This window comes from Danio aesculapii, chromosome 20 (assembly GCF_903798145.1).
Source record: "Danio aesculapii chromosome 20, fDanAes4.1, whole genome shotgun sequence".
Taxonomy (NCBI): domain Eukaryota; kingdom Metazoa; phylum Chordata; class Actinopteri; order Cypriniformes; family Danionidae; genus Danio; species Danio aesculapii.
This window is the reverse complement of record NC_079454.1, coordinates 7,146,826-7,168,683: the sequence shown is the minus strand read 5'-3', so window position 1 is coordinate 7,168,683 and position 21,858 is coordinate 7,146,826. Positions and strand designations below refer to the sequence as shown.

The following is a 21,858-nucleotide window of genomic DNA, read 5'->3' as shown; positions in this document are numbered from 1 at the left end:
GACACGTGATCGAAGCTGCGTGATGTCTTAAATATGTAGCTCATAAATTAAAAGGGCAGTAATGTTATGAAACAGTAAGGGTAGTTATTTATACTACAGACCCCAATCCTTCTGCAGAATGATTACTGTTAATATAAAGCATGGAAAAGGTGGGTCTTTAACCCCTTTTTTGAAAGCATGAAATGTGGTTGGATGAAAATTAAATTTACCATTGGCAGAATCTTCATATTTCATGGATAAACAAAGCTATTTGCTTTTCCTCATCATAACAATAAAATATAGACTTTAATGAGCAACTTTAAATTGGTATTGTTATTTTGGTCAAAAGTTTATTTTTTCATGATAAGGTTGACATTTTCATGCAACTGCTCATACATAACGTAATCTGGAAAACCAGTTTCTTGTAATCCTTGCAGAAAAATAAAAAATAAACAAAAACAAAACAAAAAAGATACCTGTAGCACAAACTTCTGGTCAATATAACGTTTGGCAGTGCTTGGCTGGAAGTCTGGATTTTCAAGGAATCGAAGGAAAAACTCATACACCAACTGAAAAAACACATACAAAAGACTATATTTAATGTTTTTCTAATGCCTCCAGCATTTAAAAACAGAATAGCCAACATGAGGAAATACTATAGTCATTCATAGTAAATACTATGGTGTTTTTGAAACATTTACAACATGCGCTCTATATATTACACTATTTACAACACAATGCTAATGAATGTTACCGCATGCAATAATAACTATAGTGAAGTGATAAACTGTAAAATAATATTGTAATATATTTAATTTTTACTACAGTAAACTGTGGCGTATTTTATAGTTGAAGAAAACTTAACTTGTTATATTACTGTAGACGTGTGTTCTCATAGCAACTATTGAGAAATTACCAACTTACATCACGCATGACATCACATGGGTCCCCGGTTGCAAAAAAGCTCGGTTGCAATAGCAAACATGTCGTGTTGTGCGGTAGGATGCTAAATTCGAAATAACTTATTTCCAAGACAACAACAAACTCTGTACCACATCGGATACCTAGCTGTAAATGCTAGCGCTCCCGTTTTTTGTTTTTTTTTCTGCAACCTTTTGTATGGTTCAAAAACACTGTAGTATTTACTACAAATTACTATAGTATTTTTGTCATGTGGAAGTTATAAATATTGACATTGTATACATGTAAACAATGAGCCATCAGTCTCTGACCTGCATGTGTGGCCAGGAGGCTTCAAGCGTGGGTTCATCTTCTTCTGGGTCAAAGTCTGGGTTTTCACTGGGTGGAAGTGTTCTGAAAATATTTGTGCTAACCTGTAAGAAAAAAAAACAGTGCTGAGTTTGCTTTGACTTGATTAAAATTGCTAAAACAAATAAATATAAAGGTTTAAAGGATGTCATGTGAAGGCTGACCATTGTGGTGATTTCGGGATAGGCAGGCTCCACCAGAACGCCTCTGTTAGTGGACACATAATCCACAAGTTCGCTGAGAGTGGCCCGTTTGGTCTCTTTGCTTTTTAGGTCAGTCACCGTGTCGTAGAAGTCGAACAATACACAGCACTGCTGTAGTTTCTGCATGAACAGCTCATGCTGCTCTGTGGAAGATGCATCTGAAACAAAGAAGAATTTATTTATTTACTTATTTTTATTAGTGCGTACTGTCACAGTTCAATAATCAACTTTTTATAGACACAAGTAAAATAAAATGTATGGATTTGACAATCCAAGTCAGAGAAAAACAAAACAAAAAGCACAACACAACACAAAAGCATTATGAAATAAAATAAAATAAAAATACGAGAACAAATACAAAAAAAAGCAAAACAAAACCGAGAGCAAAATAAAGCAGAGCAAAAACCAAAACAAACACAAAGATAAAAAAGTATTGCAAATGATCAAAGCAAAAAAGAAACCAAAACAAAAATCAGAGCTATTAGAAATAAAACTGACAGCAAAACAACAACAAAATAGCAAAACAGAACAAAATAAACATTAAAAAGCAAAAGAAATGTAAAGCAAATACAAATAAATAGAGCAAAAACCATAAAAAATAAATACATAAAATAAAAAAGTAAATAAATGAATACAAAGTGTAAAAACAACTTTGTTCACCTATATCTTCCACATTAAGTCATGGTGCGCGTTTACTATAGACATTTTACATTTAGTCATTTAGCAAACACTTATAGTGACTTACAGGTGAGGAGGCATTCAGCAATTCAGGCATTCATCCAACAAGAAGAGGCAATACACACAAGAAGTGCTAACTATACAAAGGAATTGATAGAATTAGGTGCTAGAGTAAGGGGGGGTTGTGTTTTTGTTTTATATGGAGAAAAGATTGTTACTACTGGTGGTTTTTCAAGCCCACTCACCATCACTCACTTCATAAATGCATACCATGTTTTTTAGACAATATGACATTTATATATATATCCTCCAAAGACTACGTCGAATAGTTCGGACTGCTGAGCGAATCACTGGTACTACCCTTCCTACTCCCCAAGAACTGTACTTATCCAGAGCAAGAAGGGCTGCCAAAATGACTCTGGACCCCTCACACCCAGCACACTGCCTCTTTGAACTTTAACCTTCTGGTCGACGCTACAGAGCACTGCGCACCAGAACAGCCCGACACAGAAACAGTTTCTTCCCTCAGGCAATCCATCTCATGAACACTTGATGATCATAATTGTGGAACCAACATCACTACTTGCCATACACTTTCATACACATATACACTTATTTATCAACACACTTTACATGCCATTTTGCACATAACAGCTGCACATATAACGTTGTATATAGTAATAAACATGTACATACACTTGTCAATCTGTATATTTGCATTCACTACTTACTTCTATTTTTTTTATATATTTAATATCTGTTTTTGTCCTGTCTCTGTAATCCTGTTGCACTGTAGAAGCTCTGTCACGAAAACAAATTCCTCGTATGTGTGAACATACCTGGCAATAAAGCTCTTTCTGATTTCTGATTCTGATATATATATATATAAATAACCAATATGATGCTTGTGTGTTGCACTGCAAACTTTACTGTTAACCCATATCATATTGCTGTTGTTTACTGTAGTAAACTCATTTTGACCTGACGTGGAAGACATAAGCAAACAACATTGTTTTTACAGTTTTTTTAAGGCACACAAAAGGGCTTCACATGATTCACTGAAATCACATGGACTGTTTATCATTCTTGTATATGTATTTTTTTTTTGAGTTTTTACCTTTAATAGGACAGGACAATAGAGAGTACTGACATGAAAGTATGGGGAGCAGTGTGAAAGAGGAAAGATCTCAAGTAGGAAATCGAACATGGGTTGCAGTTAGTACCGTAGTGCAACATGTCAACATACTAACCACAAGGTAAGGTTGTCATGATGTCATTAATTAATCTTACGATACTATACCAGCTGAAGTATCATGATACCAAGTAGTATTGCGATACTGTAATTCATAACTCAAATTATAAAGAAAATTGTCAGAAATACTATATTTATGTTGAAATAGGCTTACTTGAATGTAATTCATAATTCCCTTAACGCCAAAAAGTATTATTTCCACCCCACTTCACCTAAAATGTACTAATTATTTTTGTTTATTTTGTAGATAACTGACCAATAAAAATACAATAAAATAAAGATGCAAATTATACCAACTGAAATTTGTTACAAACGAACATTTTCACATGAAGTTTTAAAAAATTGTTTCGATGCTTCCTCTTGCTATTTTTGGTTTTTCATCTATTACTTTTCAGTCTTCTCAGGTAACAATCCAAAGTAATTCAAAATTTCTCTTTGTGAGACGTTCTTTTAAAGAGATTGTCGCTAGTAAATCATATTAACAGGAACAGAAATTAATCGATTCAGATGTGCATTCGAACAGAATGGTTAGAAAACGTGCAATAGGCTACCATAAAAGGCGCAAATTCTACAGTTTTGCAACCTTAAAGGGTTCCACAGACTATTCAAATCAAATGGTCTATTGTTTCCACATGCAATATTATCTTATGTAGATAAACCGTTAATGTTGATATTACCGTTTACATAGTAGTGGCACCGCCAGTATTTTGGAGCTATAGTATCACACAATACTACCATAGTACCAGTAAACCGTGCAACTCTACCACAAGACTATTGCCACAGATCACATGAATGCTTTTGACAGTGTTTTTGGGTTTTTTTCTGATCTTTTAAGGTCTCAAGACCGTTGCTGTCTATGGAGAATGAGTGACCTCTTGAATATCGTCTAAAATATCTTAATTTGTGTTCTGAAGATGAATGAAGGTCTCAGGGGTTAGAAACGACTAATGTGAGTAATAACAATACAATTTTCTTTAAATTGTTTGGTAAAATAAGCCTTTAAAAGAGTAATATTGTTATGTATATTATATATATAAATATGTATATTTTTAGAAACATGTATAGTCTTGATCTAGAAAAATGACAAAAATGTAAAATCGGCAGCATCAGAACTTCAATGTCTGTTTCCCAGTCCAATTATTTTTCGTGTGTTCAGAACAGCTGAACGCTTGAATGCTCAGGAATGTTGTTGTAATCCACACTTGGTAGTTTGTCTAATTCCAGTAATCAGGATGAACCCCTGGAGTAAGAGACGAGGCTGTTCCACAGCTGCGACGCTTGCAAACAAAACTGCACATGCTATTTGTAGGGTTTTTCTGTTGTCTTCATGCGTTTTATCTATTTTAAATTAACCAGAATACTTTATTGCAGTGTAAGAAACTGTTTGATTTTTGTTCACATCAACTTTTTGATAATTGTTTCCATCATTGCACACTTTTTCCTATAATATCTTGTTTACAGTCACCCATCACTTTATTAGGTACACCTTATTAGTACTGGGTTGGACCCACTTTTGTCTTTAGATCTGCCTTTATCCTTCGTGGCATAGATTCAACAAATACTGGAAATATTTCTCAGACATTTTGGTCCATATTGACATAATAGCATCACACGGTTGCTGCAGATTTGTTGGCTATCTCTCGTTTCAACACATCCCAAATGTGCTCTATTGGATTGATCTCTGGTGACTGTGGAGGCCATTTGAGTACATTAGCCATTAGAAGATGGGTACACTGTGGTCATAAGAGCATGCAACAATACTAGGCTGTGGCTTTGACACAATGCTCAATTGGCACTAATGGGCCCAAAGTGTGCCAAGAAAATATCCCCCACACCATTATACCACCACCACCAGCCTGAACCATTGATACAAGGCAGGATGGATCCATGCCTTCATGTTGTTGATGCCAAATTCTGACTCTACCATCTGAATGTCAAAGCAGAAATTGAGACTCATCAGATCAGGCAACATTTTTCCAATCTTCTATTGTCCAAGTTTGGTGAGCCTGTGTGAACTGTAGCGTCAGCAGTTTCTGAAATACTCAGACCAGCCCGTCTGGCACCAACAAACATGCCACTTTCAAAGTCACTTAAATCACCTTTCTTCCCCATTATGATGCTCGGTTTGAACTGCAGCAGGTCGTCTTGACCATGTCTAAAATCATGGAGTTGCTGCCGTGTGATTGGCTGATTGGAAATTCGTGTTAACGAGTAGTTGGATACCTAATAAAGTGGCCTAATAAACTACTACCACCACAACACAACTGACAAAACCTCACTCATCAGAATGCACCCTGCTTCAGGAAAAAAATAAGTAAAAATAACAAAGTAAAGTGCTACCAAGTCCACCACTGTTACTCTTGGTATCCAGTGGCAAACATATTCAGTCTTTTGTATGTATAAAAAGGATGTTCAGTCGAGCAAACACGTAAACTTTCGACCTCTGGCACTTCATGCTCCACTGAGCCTCATCAGCTCATGTTCTGAGATCGGCTGAACCCTTCTAAGACTCCAATCCCACAGTCAGCCAATGCAGTGATTCCCATTACCAAACAGCTTGACACGGCTTTTTCCACCATTAAAACTGGAGCTTACATATTCAGCAAATACTCTGTTGAAGAGAACTTGTTTGGAGTTGTTGGAAACACATTAAAGGGGTCATGACAGAGTTTTAGACTTGTAACCTGTTATACTAACAAAACAATGCCTTAGATGATTCCAGAAGTTTGTACTAAAAAAAGGATAGGGACTAAACATTGAACCCTGATGTACACGACCTGTTGTATCAACCAAGAAATCTAAATTCCCTTGATTTTGTGACTTAACTAGGCCCACACAGAATTTGCACAAGCAGAAATCCTCAGATATTTAGCCCATCATTAGGGCTATTTATTTACTAGTGTAAATGTGTGTAAATTTATATTTATATTTCAGTTTTTAAATCAATTTTAGTAATATTATTGACTAATATTAAAGATTGCTTTTGAAAACACTGTTGGTTGGGGAAGGGAAGAGGGTGGGTGCTGGTCAAACGGTGCTTTTTAAAACATTATCGGTCAATCAGTCAGTCGACAGCAGTGAATTTACGCAAGAAGAGCAGGCATGAATGGCACTCGCAAAAGAAATATGAGATCTCATAATGCATACACAATGGCAGATTCAGGAAAACAAAAACTGCAAAAAATGTAGCTCCTGAGTCGTATTTGGCACTCTCCAGAAATGTATTTAAGGGTACGTAATCAAAATTAGCCTCTTGCAGGGTGGTTGTAGTCATGTGAAAAGCATAAAATAACTTGCATCTTCATTTCATTCAGAGTCAGATTTACGGGTGTAAACATGTAACCGATATAGGTCTACTATAACTGAGCCGCATGTGAAAAAAAAACATGATTTAGCTCATGCTGATACACACTGATTGTCACAGTTGTAAACACAACAGCTTTTTTCTTCCATTTGAGTGGGTTTGCCTTCATGAAGGCTTCATTTCCATATGGGTTGCTAGAGAGCACAACATAACACAGAAAACTCTCTGATGACGACTTCAAAACATCTGAAATGTTTTCAATTTTGTGATCTGAATGCTGAAGCTGAGGCTTCCTGGAATTTTGGCATATTATATAAGCAATAAAGTTGGAAGCAAGTGTGCAAACCACTATTAATGCCGCAAAACCCAGGTAGCAAAGAATTCTGGCCCAGATTTGGCATAAATATGGCACAGCAGGCATTCATCCGGCACTGGCATACAGCATGTGGGCCAAACATGGCCCTGGTTTGGCAGAGGTATAACCGTCTTTAAGGCGGCACACAATACTTGGGCCAAAAGTAAAATGTAGTATTTGGCCCAGATGTTAATAATTGATATGTGGGCCATGTAAGTTTGGCCTGTCTTGACCCACTTTTAAGATATATTTTTTATTATTTTCAAATAAAGAAAAAAATTCTACCAATCGGATCGCTTTGAGAAAAAGCACACCCATAGCAAGCCTATAGCGCAATGATTTATAGGTTTATCAATTTCATTGCAGTCGTGACGCACCAACATATCTGGCCCAATTCAGGCTCAGTTATGGATTATTAACTTGGCTGAGACTTGGCCCAGATATGGTCCATGTTTGGCCCTTGTCTGGAAGCCAGACTTGGTCCAGTCATGTACCGTAATTCACTGCGGCATGTGGGCCAAGCAAAAGCTGCTTGTGTGGGCCAGAGCTGGGCCAGAGATATTTTGCTATGTGGGAAGCTACTCAATAGATTTGAACAAAAGGCCACACCAACACTAGACGATTTCCAGCTGGATTAAAAATGTTCCATGCATATGACGAGCCATTAAACCAAAACATTTTGATGACATGACTTTGACTCAAGCATTTCAAAAAGATTAATTAGTCTGGTCCACTGGTTAGTCCAGTTATCATGGAACCATTAGTGTCGTTATTAGGGATGCACCCAGTATCAGTATTGGGCCCATTACTGTGCTCGTGTACTTTAGTGATTCAAACAGCCTTATATTAAAAACCAATCCAACACAGAGAGTGTACAAACAGAGAAACACCAACAACAGACCAAACGCAGAACAGAATGGAGATATCAGAGGCAAAGGATCTCTGTAGACGTATTTAATTGATAGAATGCTAAATTAAATCAATAAAAAAATTCATATAGCTGCTGTGAGCGAGATGCTAAGTCAAGCAAATGTAGAGGACTGAGTATTGTAGTGCAATTTTCTCTAGAAGTGAAAACATTTCATTAAACATCAGTGTGTGTAAAATACGTCACACAAATACTCATGGGTCTCTCTAATTCAGTGTGAATGTAATTACTGTTTCCTCCGGCTGCTCCGGTTTCCGGGTGAATTGAATAAGCTAAATTGGCTGTAGTGTATGTGTGTGAATGCGAGAGTGTATGGGTGTTTCCCAGTGTTGGGTTGCGGTTATAAGTTATAAGTCATCCGCTGCGTAAAACATATGCTGGATAAGTTGAAGGTTCATTCCACTGTGGGGACACCTGATAAATAAAGGGACTAAGTGAAAGGAAAATGAATAAATAAATGAATGTAATTACTGTGTCGCTGTTACAGACCAACTCTACTGTACAGTGTGCTACTGTATAAATAAATATAGTTTATGGCAGAGTGATAAAGTGAATGGTAAAAGTAACACAAGCTCAAACAGGAAATGTTAACATTTATAACTAAATGTGAAAATGGGTGAAGGTAATTATCATTTACAAAATTAAGGCAACTAACAAGTTCCGTTTTCATATGCTTTCTCCAAATATAAATAAAAAAAGCAAAGGAAAACACAGGTGTTCTAGTAGGCGAGTATTGATGGGAACATAATGATTGTATTCAGTATAATCGGCAAAGTCACATTCGTTTTTGCTGCACATCAAGGGTTATTAAATAAATGTGTTTGCACTATAATATTCACTTTAAATGATCATATTAAAAAAAGACTTGAGGCTGTAATAAGTGCATCAACAAAGTATTAAGCAAAGGCTGTGAATACTTCTGTACATGTGATTTTTCAGTTTTTTTTATTTTTAATAAATTTGCAACAATTAAAAATATATAACTTTTTTCACATTGTCATTATGGGGTATTGTGTGTAAAATTTTGAGGAAGGGAATAAATTTTATTCATTTTGGAATAAGGCTGTAACATAAAAAAATGTGGAAAAAGTGAAGCGCTATGAATACTTTCCAGATCCACTGAGATATATGTATATATATATATATATATATATGTATATATATATATATATATATATATATATATATATATATATATATATATATATATATATATATATATATATATATATATATATATATATATACATATACATATATATATATATATATATATACATATATATATACATATACATATATATATATATATATATATATATATATATATATATATATATATATATATATATATATATATATATATATATATATATATATATATATATATATATATATATATATATATATATACATATACATATATATATATATATATACATATACATACACATATATATATATACACATACATATATATATATATATATATATATATATATATATATATATATATATATATATATATATATATATATATATATATGAATACTAATATAAATTAATATAAATATATAAATATTAATATAAATATATAAAACATATAACAGTTCTGTCTGGTTCTTGAATCTGGCTGATAGCCGTGCCATATTCTGCAAATAACAGAGAACAAATAACAGCACTCGTCCAGCCTCTTCACCCTTCATTCTTGTGTATTACTCCGACCACATACAGCGACAAACACAGTACACTCTACAGTTTGAGAAATATTGCAGCTGTTGGACCACATAATGTAGCTCTAAAGTGACGTGGATGAAGTAGCAACAGTTTCTGCTGTTCTGGCGTCAGCTGCAGATGTGAATGAATGGTGGAAGAAAGTAGTTCCTCTTACAAAAGGATTTTTAGACTCTTCGTTTAATTTTCTTTTTATATACATGATTATGCTGTTGAACTGTTGCATAAACACAATATCACACGAGTAGCAGTGCGATGTGCCTGTATATCGTCACTGGTGGGACACTAAGGCACTCAGCCTGCGGCCTCGCACCACTGCCGATATACCATATATATATATATATATATATATATAGTGTATTTGGAAAGTATTCATATAGCGCTTCACTTTTTCCAAGTTTTTATTGTTGTTACAGCCTTATTCCAAAATATTAATAAAGTGTTTTATTAATATTTATTTTACATTTCTACATTTTTGTCAAATATTTGGCCCTGAAATTAATAAATAAAGTGAGAAATACGATCGTGAAATTTCTGTATATTGTAGAGAAGTTTTTTTAACACATTTCTAAACATAATAACAAATTAAATTTTAATAACAAATTTCTAATAACTGATTTATTTTATGTTTTCCAGGAAAACAGTACAGAATATTTTACTAGATTTCTTTTTCAAGATACTAGAATTCAGCTTAAAGTGGCATTTAAAGGCTTAATTAGGGTAATCAGTGAAGTTGTGCTAATTAGGAAAATCATAGTTTAATGATGGTTTGTTGCTTTTATTCTAGCCGAAATAAAACAAATAAGCCTTTCTCCAGAAGAAAAAATATCATAGGAAATACTGTGAAAAATTCCTTTATCTATTAAACATCATTTGGGAAATATTTGAAAAAGAAGAAAAATGCACAGGAGGGCTAAACATATTATATATACTGTATATATACAGTTGAAGAAATATTAGCCCACCTGTTTATTTTTTCCCAATATTCTGTTTATATCCTCCGGGTGCTCCGGTTTCCCCCACATATCTAAAGGCATGTGGTATAGGTGAATTGGGTAAGCTAAAATTGTCCATAGTATGTGTGTGTGTGTGAATGAGTGTGTATGAATGTTTCCCAGTGATGGGTGGCAGCTGGAAGGGCATCACCTGCATATAAGTAATAAATATAGTTGATCATTTTAAATATTTAGGTATAATTATTGACTCTAACTTAAATTTAAAAAAACTAAGAAGGTTTCCAAAAGTGCTAGAGCGAGTCTGAGGGTTTATAGAAACATTAGGAATCAGTTACCTATGGCTGCTGCTAAACTTTTTATGAATACAATGATTTTCCCTCACTTATCTTATTGTGCTACAAGCTGGGCCCACACGAACATTACAACATTAAAACCATTGTATGTTATATATAAACAAACTGTTAAAATTTTAGCTAAAAAGCCGAGGAGCTATCATCATTGTAACTGTATTGCACAACAAAAATTACTAACATTCAACAGTTTCTTATTTTATGCTGATGTGTGTTTAATGTATAAAATATGTAATGATCTTGCACCACCACCCCTCAAACAAGGTGTGATTGTGGGCAAGGAGAATATAAGACAGACTAGGTCATCGGTTAGAGGTGATTGTTCAGTTAAGCTTAGGACCAGGGGCGCAACTACACATTTACTGAGGGGTATGCGGGTAAAAATGTAATAAAAATGTAAAAAATCTAAACAGTTACGTCTACATGAGCACTTTAAACTTGGCTGTGTGACTGCATGTTATTGTGTTAAAAGATTTTGAATTAAAACGTGTGTGCCAACGTATGCAACTCATGGTATAATTTTTTATTTAATAAAATACAATATTATACTCGCATAAAATGCAAAATAAACATTTTTAACAAAACATATTTATTTATTTTTGTTATTTGAAACTTTTAATAAGGATAATTTCGAAAATCATTTTGGCACAATGGCGCCCCCCATGTGTGGCGCCCCTATGCGACGCATATACTGCATACCCCCTTTTTGCGCCTCTGCTTAGGACAGCTTTTGGACAATCAGTTTTTTCAGTTAAAGCAGCAGAAAGATGGAATAAAATACCAGTGTATATCAGAGAGAGTACTACTTTTAATCATTTTAAAATTGTTCTTAAAATTTGGCTTAAACAAAATCAGATATGTAGCCACTAATTTGATTTTATTTTATTGACAATGATGTATTTAATGTATTGTACTTGTGTATATTGTATTATTTTTTACTCTTAAATTTGTTACAATTTCCTGCGCAGGGACTGCAGATGTAAATTAGCTTTATAGCTAACTCTGGCACAACATGTCATGTTGTACATTGTCCCTGTATACATAAATAATTCAATTCAATTCAATTCAATTCACCTTTATTTGTATAGCGCTTATACAATGTAGATTGTGTCAAAGCAGCTTCACATAAAAGTTCACAGTAAATAAATAAATAAATAATAATAATAAATAAAACATATGCTGGATAAGTTAGTGGTGTGGCAACCTCAGATTAATATTATAGGGACTAAGACAAAAAGAAAATGAATGAATATGTATAAAATGAATTTACAGAAATGGCCATTTACTGTGATGCATATCATTATCATCAGCATACGAGATAACTTATATCATGATATGAGATTTTGTTGTATCACTCAGCCCTAATGGAAACCCAGAACCTGCATAGTAAGCAGAAAAACATTCCCACGTGCAGCAATGAAAAATATAAACAATCTTATCATGTTAATGCCTGATATGTTTCCCATGATGTTGCCTGGAACCTCTGGGCCACTGAAGTTCCAAGAAGTCCTTCGAAGGATCTTATCTTACATAAGAAGCTATAATAACAGTGACCTCAGCTGGGTAACAGACACATGAACAGGTCACTCGTAAAACTAGCTCAATTACTGCATCATTTAACACATGGTAAAATTCACTATCATCCCTTCACTCAGCCCCATGGATCCTTTTATGCTTGGTTTTATTGTAAAGAACGCCAGTTCAGTATGTACTTTGTTTTAATAGTCTAGTTTTACATGGGATTTTAACAGGGTACTGGACTGTAATATAGATGGGAATATACAGTAGTAAACAGGAGGAAGTGAAACCAAACTCATATCTATTACCGACTCACTAATACACATATAATAAATCAACAGCATTGTATAAATACCGGAGGGATCATAACAGACATTCGGTTGAGCTAAACTTTGACCACAAACAGCATAAATAAATCATCAATGAAGTTTTGTTTTTCGTCTGAATATTACAGAAGTATTTTTCATGAAAAATGACAATCGACACCATTTAACAAAATAAGATTTAGCTAGCAAAACACTTTTGTTACCTGACACTGGAGGATCACTAAAATTCTCATAAAAAATCTATGAATAAAAAAATTATAAACAAATAATTATCCCAGCGACTCCCATATGAATCATTCAGCGATTCATTTGTTCCCAAACCCCTCCTCAGCGCGAAGCTAATCTGCGCTGATTGAACCGATGACAGCCTGCTGCGATTGGTCGACACTGACAGCCTTCAGCGCCAGACAGAGTGAAATGTCCAGCTGCTAATCAACAATATAAAAGTAGTCACAGTGCATACACGCTTCATAGTGTAAGGCGTGGATTTTGGCTGCCAGTGGGTGAATGTAAATACAGACGATGGACTTGAAAATACAGACGACTAACTAATTTATTGAGCAAAAACTCTATAAAAAAGCTATAATGCTGAGCTTTCATCTTTGGGTAAGCTGTCAATAATATCCATCTGCACAGTGTGACTTCATTCGACCTGTGTGTGTAAGTGTGTGTGTGTGAGAGTTTTTCTGTGTTAGTGGGCGGGGCCGCAGGTTTCAAATCTCCCGGGTTTGCGTGCGCAACTACTTGTGTTTCGTAGTCGCGTCATCACGAAACACCTAATGACTCGTTATCAAGACGACTCGTTTGAAGCACTATGAGTCGACTCTTTTATAGATGAATCAATAATTTTAAACACTGTACACTTACAGATTTAAGCCTGAGCTGGATATTTCACTTCACTTAGAGCTGTGTTACACACTACATGGAGGGCATTTTCAAAAACCCATAATATGGGCTCTTTAAGCAAAATAAAAACAATAAAATAAGGATGCATTAAATCAAATCTGAGAGTATTATCAGATAAATAACATTTGTTTAAAGTTTACAGCCAGTAATATTTTAACCAAAATAATACAATAACAATGCATTAAATCAAAACTGAAAGTAACAAACAAATAAATAAATAAATTACATTGTTTAAAGTTTAAAGTAGCAAGCAAAAGTAATATTTTAACCAAAATAATACAATAAAATAAGGAGGCATTAAATAAAAATGTACCTTTTTCTCAAAACATTCAAATAAATTTCTGTCGGTCGGTCTGTCTATCTATCCATCCAGCCATCCATCCAACTATCTATTTGTTTCCATAAAAATGATAAGCAGCATATCTGTTTGTAACATTGCCCTTAATAATAATATTAATAACAACATTTTCTTGAGCATCAAATCTGCATGTAATATATTCTAAAGGAACAACTTGTTACAAAGCAGTTTTTGATGGTTTGTTTGTTGAATTTAGGTTACATTGCATCTACATACCAACTAATTCCCATTAGATTATAAGTAGATTGTTAGGTTGGGGTTAGCGTAATTTGACATGTACTTACAAAGTTTCTTAAAGTGAGTAAAATGTCTGTTGAAGGAGCAGTATCAACAGATATTAAGCAGACAGTCTACTAATACCCAAATGGACCATCAAAATAAAGTGTTACCTCCCATTCAAAATATGTTCTTATTGTATTTTTAGACATGCAGTGTACTATTTTGGTGTTTGCATCAAATTAAATTTACAAAAGGAATTCTATATCCACAGAGAACATATTAAATACAAGTATCTATTTAATATCTTAAACATCTTTTGTGAAAATAAAATGTGAAAACACGGATGACAAAAGTTGAATCATAACTGAACAAAACAACAAACCCTATATATAAAAATATCAAAAATCATAAATGATAATACCTTGTTATATTTAAAATAATTGAAAAAAAAACTGTAAAACCTAGAGGTTTGAGGTTCCAATATATAGTGACAATAAATACAGTTGAAGTGTTATGAAATGATAAGAAATTATTAGCCTAAATTATGTTTAACAGAGCAAGAAAATTTTCACAGTATGTCTGATCATATTTTTCTTCTGGAGAAAGTCTTTTGAAAGAAGTTGGTTTTATTTTGGCTAGAATAAAAGCATTTTTTATTTTATTTTTTTAAACATTTTAAGGTCAAAATTATTATTCCCTTTGAGCTATTTAATTTTTTGATATTCTACAGAACAAACCATTGTTATACAATAACTTGCCTAATTACCCTAACCTGCCTAGTTTACCTAATTAACCTAGTTAAGCTATTAAATGTCACTTTAAGCTGTATGGAAGTGTCTTGAAAAAATATCTAGTAAAATATAATTTACTAAATTATTATTTACTAAAGATAAAATAAATCAGTCATTAGAAATGAGTTATTAAAACTATCATGTTTAGAAATGTGTTGAAAAAAATCTTCTCTCCGTTAAACAAAAATTGGGAAAAAAAATAAACGGGGGCAAATAATTCAGGGGGGCTAATAATTCTGACTTCAACTGTATTTGTATATATATATATATATATATATATATATATATATATATATATATATATATATATATATATATATATATATATATATATATATATATATATATATATATATATATATATATATATATATATACACAAGTTCCAAGTTCCAAGCTGGAGCCAGGCCTGACCCCAACTAAAACACAAGGTAAACCAATAATATTCACTGCAATACGATTTAGTATAAAAGTCCTGTTATTAGTGTCATCAAAAACTCGTCTTCCACGTTTTCCCTCAATTTTCTTTTACTTATATTTATTCCAGGCTTCTGTAAACATCAGTTTGTGTTGTTGTTGTTCTCTCCAGTCAGTCTGGGTCTAACAGTGAGAGAACAGCAATGAAGGCCATTCACACATACACACACACACACACAAACAGGGCTGGAGGGGTTCAAACAGCCCCACTGCTGCTCTATTAATACACCTTATGTAAGCGATCTGAATGCCACTGTCCCTGTGTCTCTCCCGCTCACTGTATTCTCCACAAAATGGAGCAAACATCGAGCGGACATCAGAAACATGTTCATTGATTGACTTGCTTGTGTTTGTTCTCACGCACACATGGGCACAAGCTGAATGAGTCACTGAATTTGTTGAGGTGCCCATCAACACCCCGGGCGTGTGGTTACCATGGTTGCATGGCCCATCCCTGGAGAGTCATAATGTGAGGATAAACGCAACTGTAAATGCCTTTCCCAGCTTAACTGAGGACAACTGACATGATGTTTCCTAGAAATTTGAGTTTATGGGCTTTTTATCTTCATGGCATAGCAAAGTGTGGAATAAAAGGAGAGAAAGAGAGAGACAGAAAGAAAGAGGGGGGTGTGATATAGACAACATATTCCAAATTCGAAGAAATCTGACTTTTTCATTTCAAACTTTCAAATTTTCTATAGTAAATTAAAATGTAGATTGGATTAAACCTACTCCCTAAATTACTGGAATTAGCAATAAACATAATGGGTTCTTTTTTTAACGATCTATGCGCAAAGCCTAAACCGCATGACACAAAACCATTAAGGGTGTGTCCGAATACACTTTTGCTATTTCAGGGACGGAAAAATAAGATTTACGCCTGGCGCATGGTCTAACAGGGTTGTGCTTATTTTCTTAATGAGTTATGGGTGTGTTTTGAGCATAGCGTGCATTAAACTAATGAGAGTCTCATCTCCCATTTCCTTTAAGAGTCAGTAGCGTAGTGCCATGACGAATTTGCTATTTACATCGCAGACTTTGTAAGTGGAAAAACTGAACACTTCACCAGGGAGAAAACGGTTAAACAGGCCATCTGCACAAGGATAAAGAACGAGCCTCCTCCATTCGGCCTCTTTACTTTCTCTTCACTTTACTTTACTCTTTACTTTACTCCTTTACTTTCGTGGATAAACAGTGTTGAGCGCACTCCACTGAAGACATTCATTAGCCTACATATTTTTGTTTGTTAAGTGCAAAGGTTTGTTTTAAAACTATTTCTAATTTCCAGCAAACGAATAAATGAACAATAATAACGAGGTGTGTTCAAAAAACTGAGTCATATCCAAACACAAGTCCTATTCTTATGCCTCATATGGTGACGCATACGTGTCCAAAACCCAACAGGCAGACATATGCAAGTTTGTTTTTATTAATATACAAATAAATATGCATATAATAAATAATACTACTACTACTATTGATAACAACATTATATACCATCAATAGTCATGAATAAACTGAAAAAAGCCCTCAGACATGAAGAAGGCATAGAGGTAGGCCTAGTGTTTATTATGTCAGTAAATAATAATTTTTGTAACATTTTACTTTTTTTTTTCATATGTAAAAATATTTGTGTATTGCTGCACATCATGTGTTATGTATTAAGAAATGTGTAAGCATTTGGACTGCATAGGCATTAACTAACACGCTCTGTGCTAGACTTTAGACCTGCTTTTACTTGGTCAATGGCGTGATCAATTACAGTTTCTCAGAATAGCAATGAGCCAACAATGCTCCTTAACACACTTCCTATTCCGACCAGCATACCCATGAGTCCAGAAAGTGGCACAAATGGATTTGCCATTTAAACAATATGGCGGAAAACGTCACAATTAGGGTTGCGCTGGTCTGAAAATAGCAACAAATCACACCATACATGTCTTGCGCCTTATTTTGCTGGGTGTATGATAGGGCCCAAAGTATTACATATAATAAGCATTACAAAGGCAATAAAAAGACATCCAGCTCCCAGTTTAATTTCTAGGATTTTAGTATTTCTTTAGCGGTTCCAATTTTTCAAACTTTTTCTTTTTAATGCTGTGTTCACCAGATGTGGCATGCGTGAATAAATTGCGCTATTCGCATGTAAATAAACGGGTGAACTTTTTGAGTTTCATTCGCGCATCTAATTCAATTCAAAACAGAGGCGGTTTTGCATCATGGGCGGCGCATCTGTCTACCAGGTGCCTCTAGTTTCGATGCTAAATGGCTAACATGGATTTTATTGAGAGAGTGTCTGTGCTTTATGTGGTTTAGGAAGGCTGAAAAAGCGTAGATTTGTTTGGCTGAGTCCATTAAACCCTGATTTCAGAGGTGCACCCAGCTCTGTGAGTTCATCAACTGCTCCAGAAACCAACACAATCTCACGGCAATTCGTAACTTTTTTTTTAGTGGCTAATTCGTACAAATTCATACGATCTAATTCGTACAATTTAGTACAATTTGCTCATCCTCCAATGACGGTTGGGTTTAGGGGCGGGGTTAGGTGCCACGCCTCCTTTTTAAAATCGTACCATTTCGTACGACTGAACTCGTACGAATTCGTACGAATTAGCCACTAAACTGTCAAAACGTAAAATACTTACGTTTTCTCGTGAGATCAGGCTGTCAGAAACTGTACCTGGATTATGGAATTTTTTAGCTATGTATCCGACTGAGTTTAGCCCTGTTTGATGAGCTGTTGATGTTGCTGTTGTTGAGCTACGTCATAATCATGCCCCTACTAGAGTAAGCTCCTGATTGGTTAACACATCCTTAGCAAATGTCCGCTAAAGTTCAGATTTGCGTGCATCAGATCCGCAAAACGCTCAATTCATGCCACCTCATTCATGCAAATTTGTTTGTTTGTTTGACTTTATTAATCCCCAAAGGGCAATTCACATTTCACAGCATAGCTCTCCATACTAAAAGTAGATAAAATAAGTTAGTTCAGCCTGATCTCACGAGAAAACGAGAAATTTTACGTTTTGTCAGTTTAGTGGCTAATTCGTATGAGTTCAGTCATACGAATTAGTACGATTTTAAAAAGGAGGCATGGCACCTAACACCACCCCTAAACCCTACCGTCATTGGGGGATGAGCAAATCGTACTAAATTGTACGAATTAGATCGTACGAATTAGTAAAAATTAGCCACTAAATCAAAAAGTTACGAATTGCCGTGAGATTGTGTTGGTTACATATATATAAAAACAATAATAAAATAACATTCATACTGCACACCTTAGTTCCAAAAACAACGAGTAAACACTTGTCCATATCTAATAACTATTTCAATTCAGCACAATTCATCTAGTATGACTTTGGTTATACAATCTGATCACTGTTGTTAAAAATGACTTCCTGTATCTTTCTCTGTAACACCGGGGTTGAATTAATCTTGCACTAAAAGAATTGTGCCACAGGATGTCTATTCGCGTCTTTGCATTGATTTAACATGTACATCACACGCTTGTTACTTCCTCCGCGTCTGGTGTGAACGCACCATAAAGTTTTTGGCATTAAGAGAAAATGGACAAAGTCCGCCCCTAACAAAACAATCAAAACCTGAATGCTTAGAAACCTATGTGGAAACATTAATTTCTGTGATTATGTAACCAGTCAGAAAATGTGGATTGATGGAATTTGGCTCTCAACTAATAGTGTCTGTGGGCCACCTTAAAGGAATACGTCACTTTTATTGCTATTTTTTTTTTACATTTTTTACTCCATTTAGCTGACCTCCAGGTCTGGCAGGAGCACTTTTAGCTTAGCTTAGCATAGATCATTGAATTGGATTAGACTGTTGATATCTTATAAATAAAAAAAAAGAGTTTTCATAGTTTCCCATTAAAGCTTGACTCTTCTGTAGTTACATCGTAAGACTGACAGAGAATGAAAAGTTGCTATTTCCTAGGTTGATATGGTTGGAACTATACTTTCATTCTGTTGTAAAAATCAAGGATGCAGCGCTATTACCTAGTTACCTAACTGGGGATTATTTTTAGATGCTGTGTAACATCATTGCACCTGCTGCAGCCATGGTACAGAATAAAAAAAGCTTCTTTTTTTTAATTGAACAAAATGCTAATCCGATTCAATTATTTATGCTAAACTAAGCTAAAAGTGCTCTCATCAGACCCGGAGATCAGCTGAATGGATTCAAAAATGATCAAACTCAGCTATTGAACACTTAGTGACTTGTAAAATGACCCTATTTCTAAAAAAAGTGTTCCTTTAAAGGTGGTATAGAATGAAAATCTAGATATACATATGAAAAGCTGTAAATATGTTTATTTCCTTATTTCTTTATGTGTATTTTTGTGTATGTGTATTTGTATAGGAGACTCTTATTTTGAAAAAGAGACAGGCATTAGCTCAGGTATAAGTCAATGCAACATCATCTTTTCTGTTTACAGCTAATTAGCACACAAAATTCAGGAAATAATCTTTTTTTTTTGTTAGTTTAAAATGTATATTGTAAAACTGTCTGTGTACATATGTAAAGAAGCAACACACGTGTAAATTTGTGATGAGGCAACAGATACACGTACACTGTTGAGTAAGTGTTTAATGCACGTTCATCCCAATGTACCTCTCTTTTATGCACCGTGTCATGTGCAGCTCTTACTTTGATTTTTCTGAAGTGAAAGGATGCCAATAAACTTTAGAAAACTTTACGCTGAGGTTGAGATTGATTCCTGCTCTTTTCATAAACGTTAAATCCACAAAATGCAACTCTAAACACATCTCTATATGTCCTTTTTTATTAAGTATAATTATAATTTAGATTATATTTCATCCATAAAACTTAAATCAGGAGCAATTATGCACAGATAGAGCTCACTTCTTCCTAAAGTGAATCTCTTCTCCACTTCAGTTGAATCGATTGTCATTTAACAAGGCAATTTCACCAAATATTTACAACTGAAGCATGATTATTGTTCACATGTATTTCAGAGTATATCGTGCCAAGTGTGAGTATTAGAGACATGAGCTGTAAGCACCAGAGCCATATAAATCCAGCCCCGGTAGGAGCATGAGATTAATATTCACAACTCTTCTAAATAAGGTAAATCTAAAATTGCTGTTTAGCGCTCTATCGTAATACGCAGTGCATGAGCGGCCGCTGAAATACCTTGGCGGCTAGAATGACCGTTCTTTCTGAACTGGTGGTTGGTCTGACCACAGTCAAAATTCGCTCTTTTTGACTTCTCCGTCATCATTCGTTTTACCTTTGCAGGGATGGATTTCAATGTTGTAACAAACGAATGGTTTACTTCCTCACACTAATCGAAATGCATCACATGACTGTTTATTTACTGCTCAAGCCCGAGCCCGTTTAAAATTATATAAATTAAGCCCGAACCCACCCAAACCCATCGGGTCCCGTCGGGTTCCTTCGGGCAAAGATCTTCAGCTCTATGTGTAGATGTGAGAGAATCAATTTATCATAACGTATCAATGCACTGATTTGGCTCTCGACCAATAGTGTGAGTTTGGGAGGGGGACTACCTGAATGTTGATGACTACTTGAAGAAACCTGTCTGGAAACACTCATTTCTGAAAATGTAGACCTGTTGAACCTGCCTATCAACTAATTATGAGTTTAGGGTGCGGGGCAACCTGAATATTTAGGAAACCTGTTTCGGGAACATCTTTGTGGTTGGTGACACTAATGTGATGCACAACTAACATCCACCTGACTCCATAGAAGAAATGTTTGATTTCCAGAAACTTCTTTTCTTTTTTTTCTGTTTTCTTTAAAGACTCAGCTCAAAAAGAGAAGTTTAAATCAAATTTGCAATACTTTCCCACATGAATTTCCCACATATAATCAGGTGGTCACTGACGTTCAACCTTGGCACAGTGAATAAAACAAGATTTATTAATTGAAAATAGCTATTTAAATAATTGGGAACATCTAAAAAGCTGTTTATTGTAATTTAACGTCCTACATAAGTTGGATCAGTCAAGTATGCTTCATTAGCAATTAGATTTAAAGGGCACCTATGGTAAAAAATCTACTTTTCAAGCTGTTTGGACAGACATATGTGCATGTATGGTGTATAGACCGTCATATTAGGGTAATATAAGCACACCCAGTGCTTTTTTTTTTCAATTTAACAACATAAAAACGGTGGACCAATTGGAGCGGTTTTCAAACCAACCGCAACTTTACGTAGGAGAGTGGTCCCCCCGCCCACCAATATTGATT

The 21,858-nt window shown here is 34.6% G+C and overlaps 1 protein-coding gene across 1 annotated transcript in view; it reads right to left on the bottom strand.

Annotated features, from left to right (window-relative positions):
- ppp2r5a (protein phosphatase 2, regulatory subunit B', alpha isoform) overlaps positions 1–21,858 on the bottom strand; it is a 63,544-nt gene that overhangs the window by 33,687 nt on the left and 7,999 nt on the right. The window contains exons 2-4 of the mRNA XM_056480806.1: positions 1,413–1,609; positions 1,212–1,313; positions 456–548 (exon numbers count right to left, since the gene is read on the bottom strand). Coding sequence (XP_056336781.1) covers positions 456–548; positions 1,212–1,313; positions 1,413–1,609 — 392 coding nt within the window. The remainder of the gene's footprint in view (positions 1–455; positions 549–1,211; positions 1,314–1,412; positions 1,610–21,858) is intronic.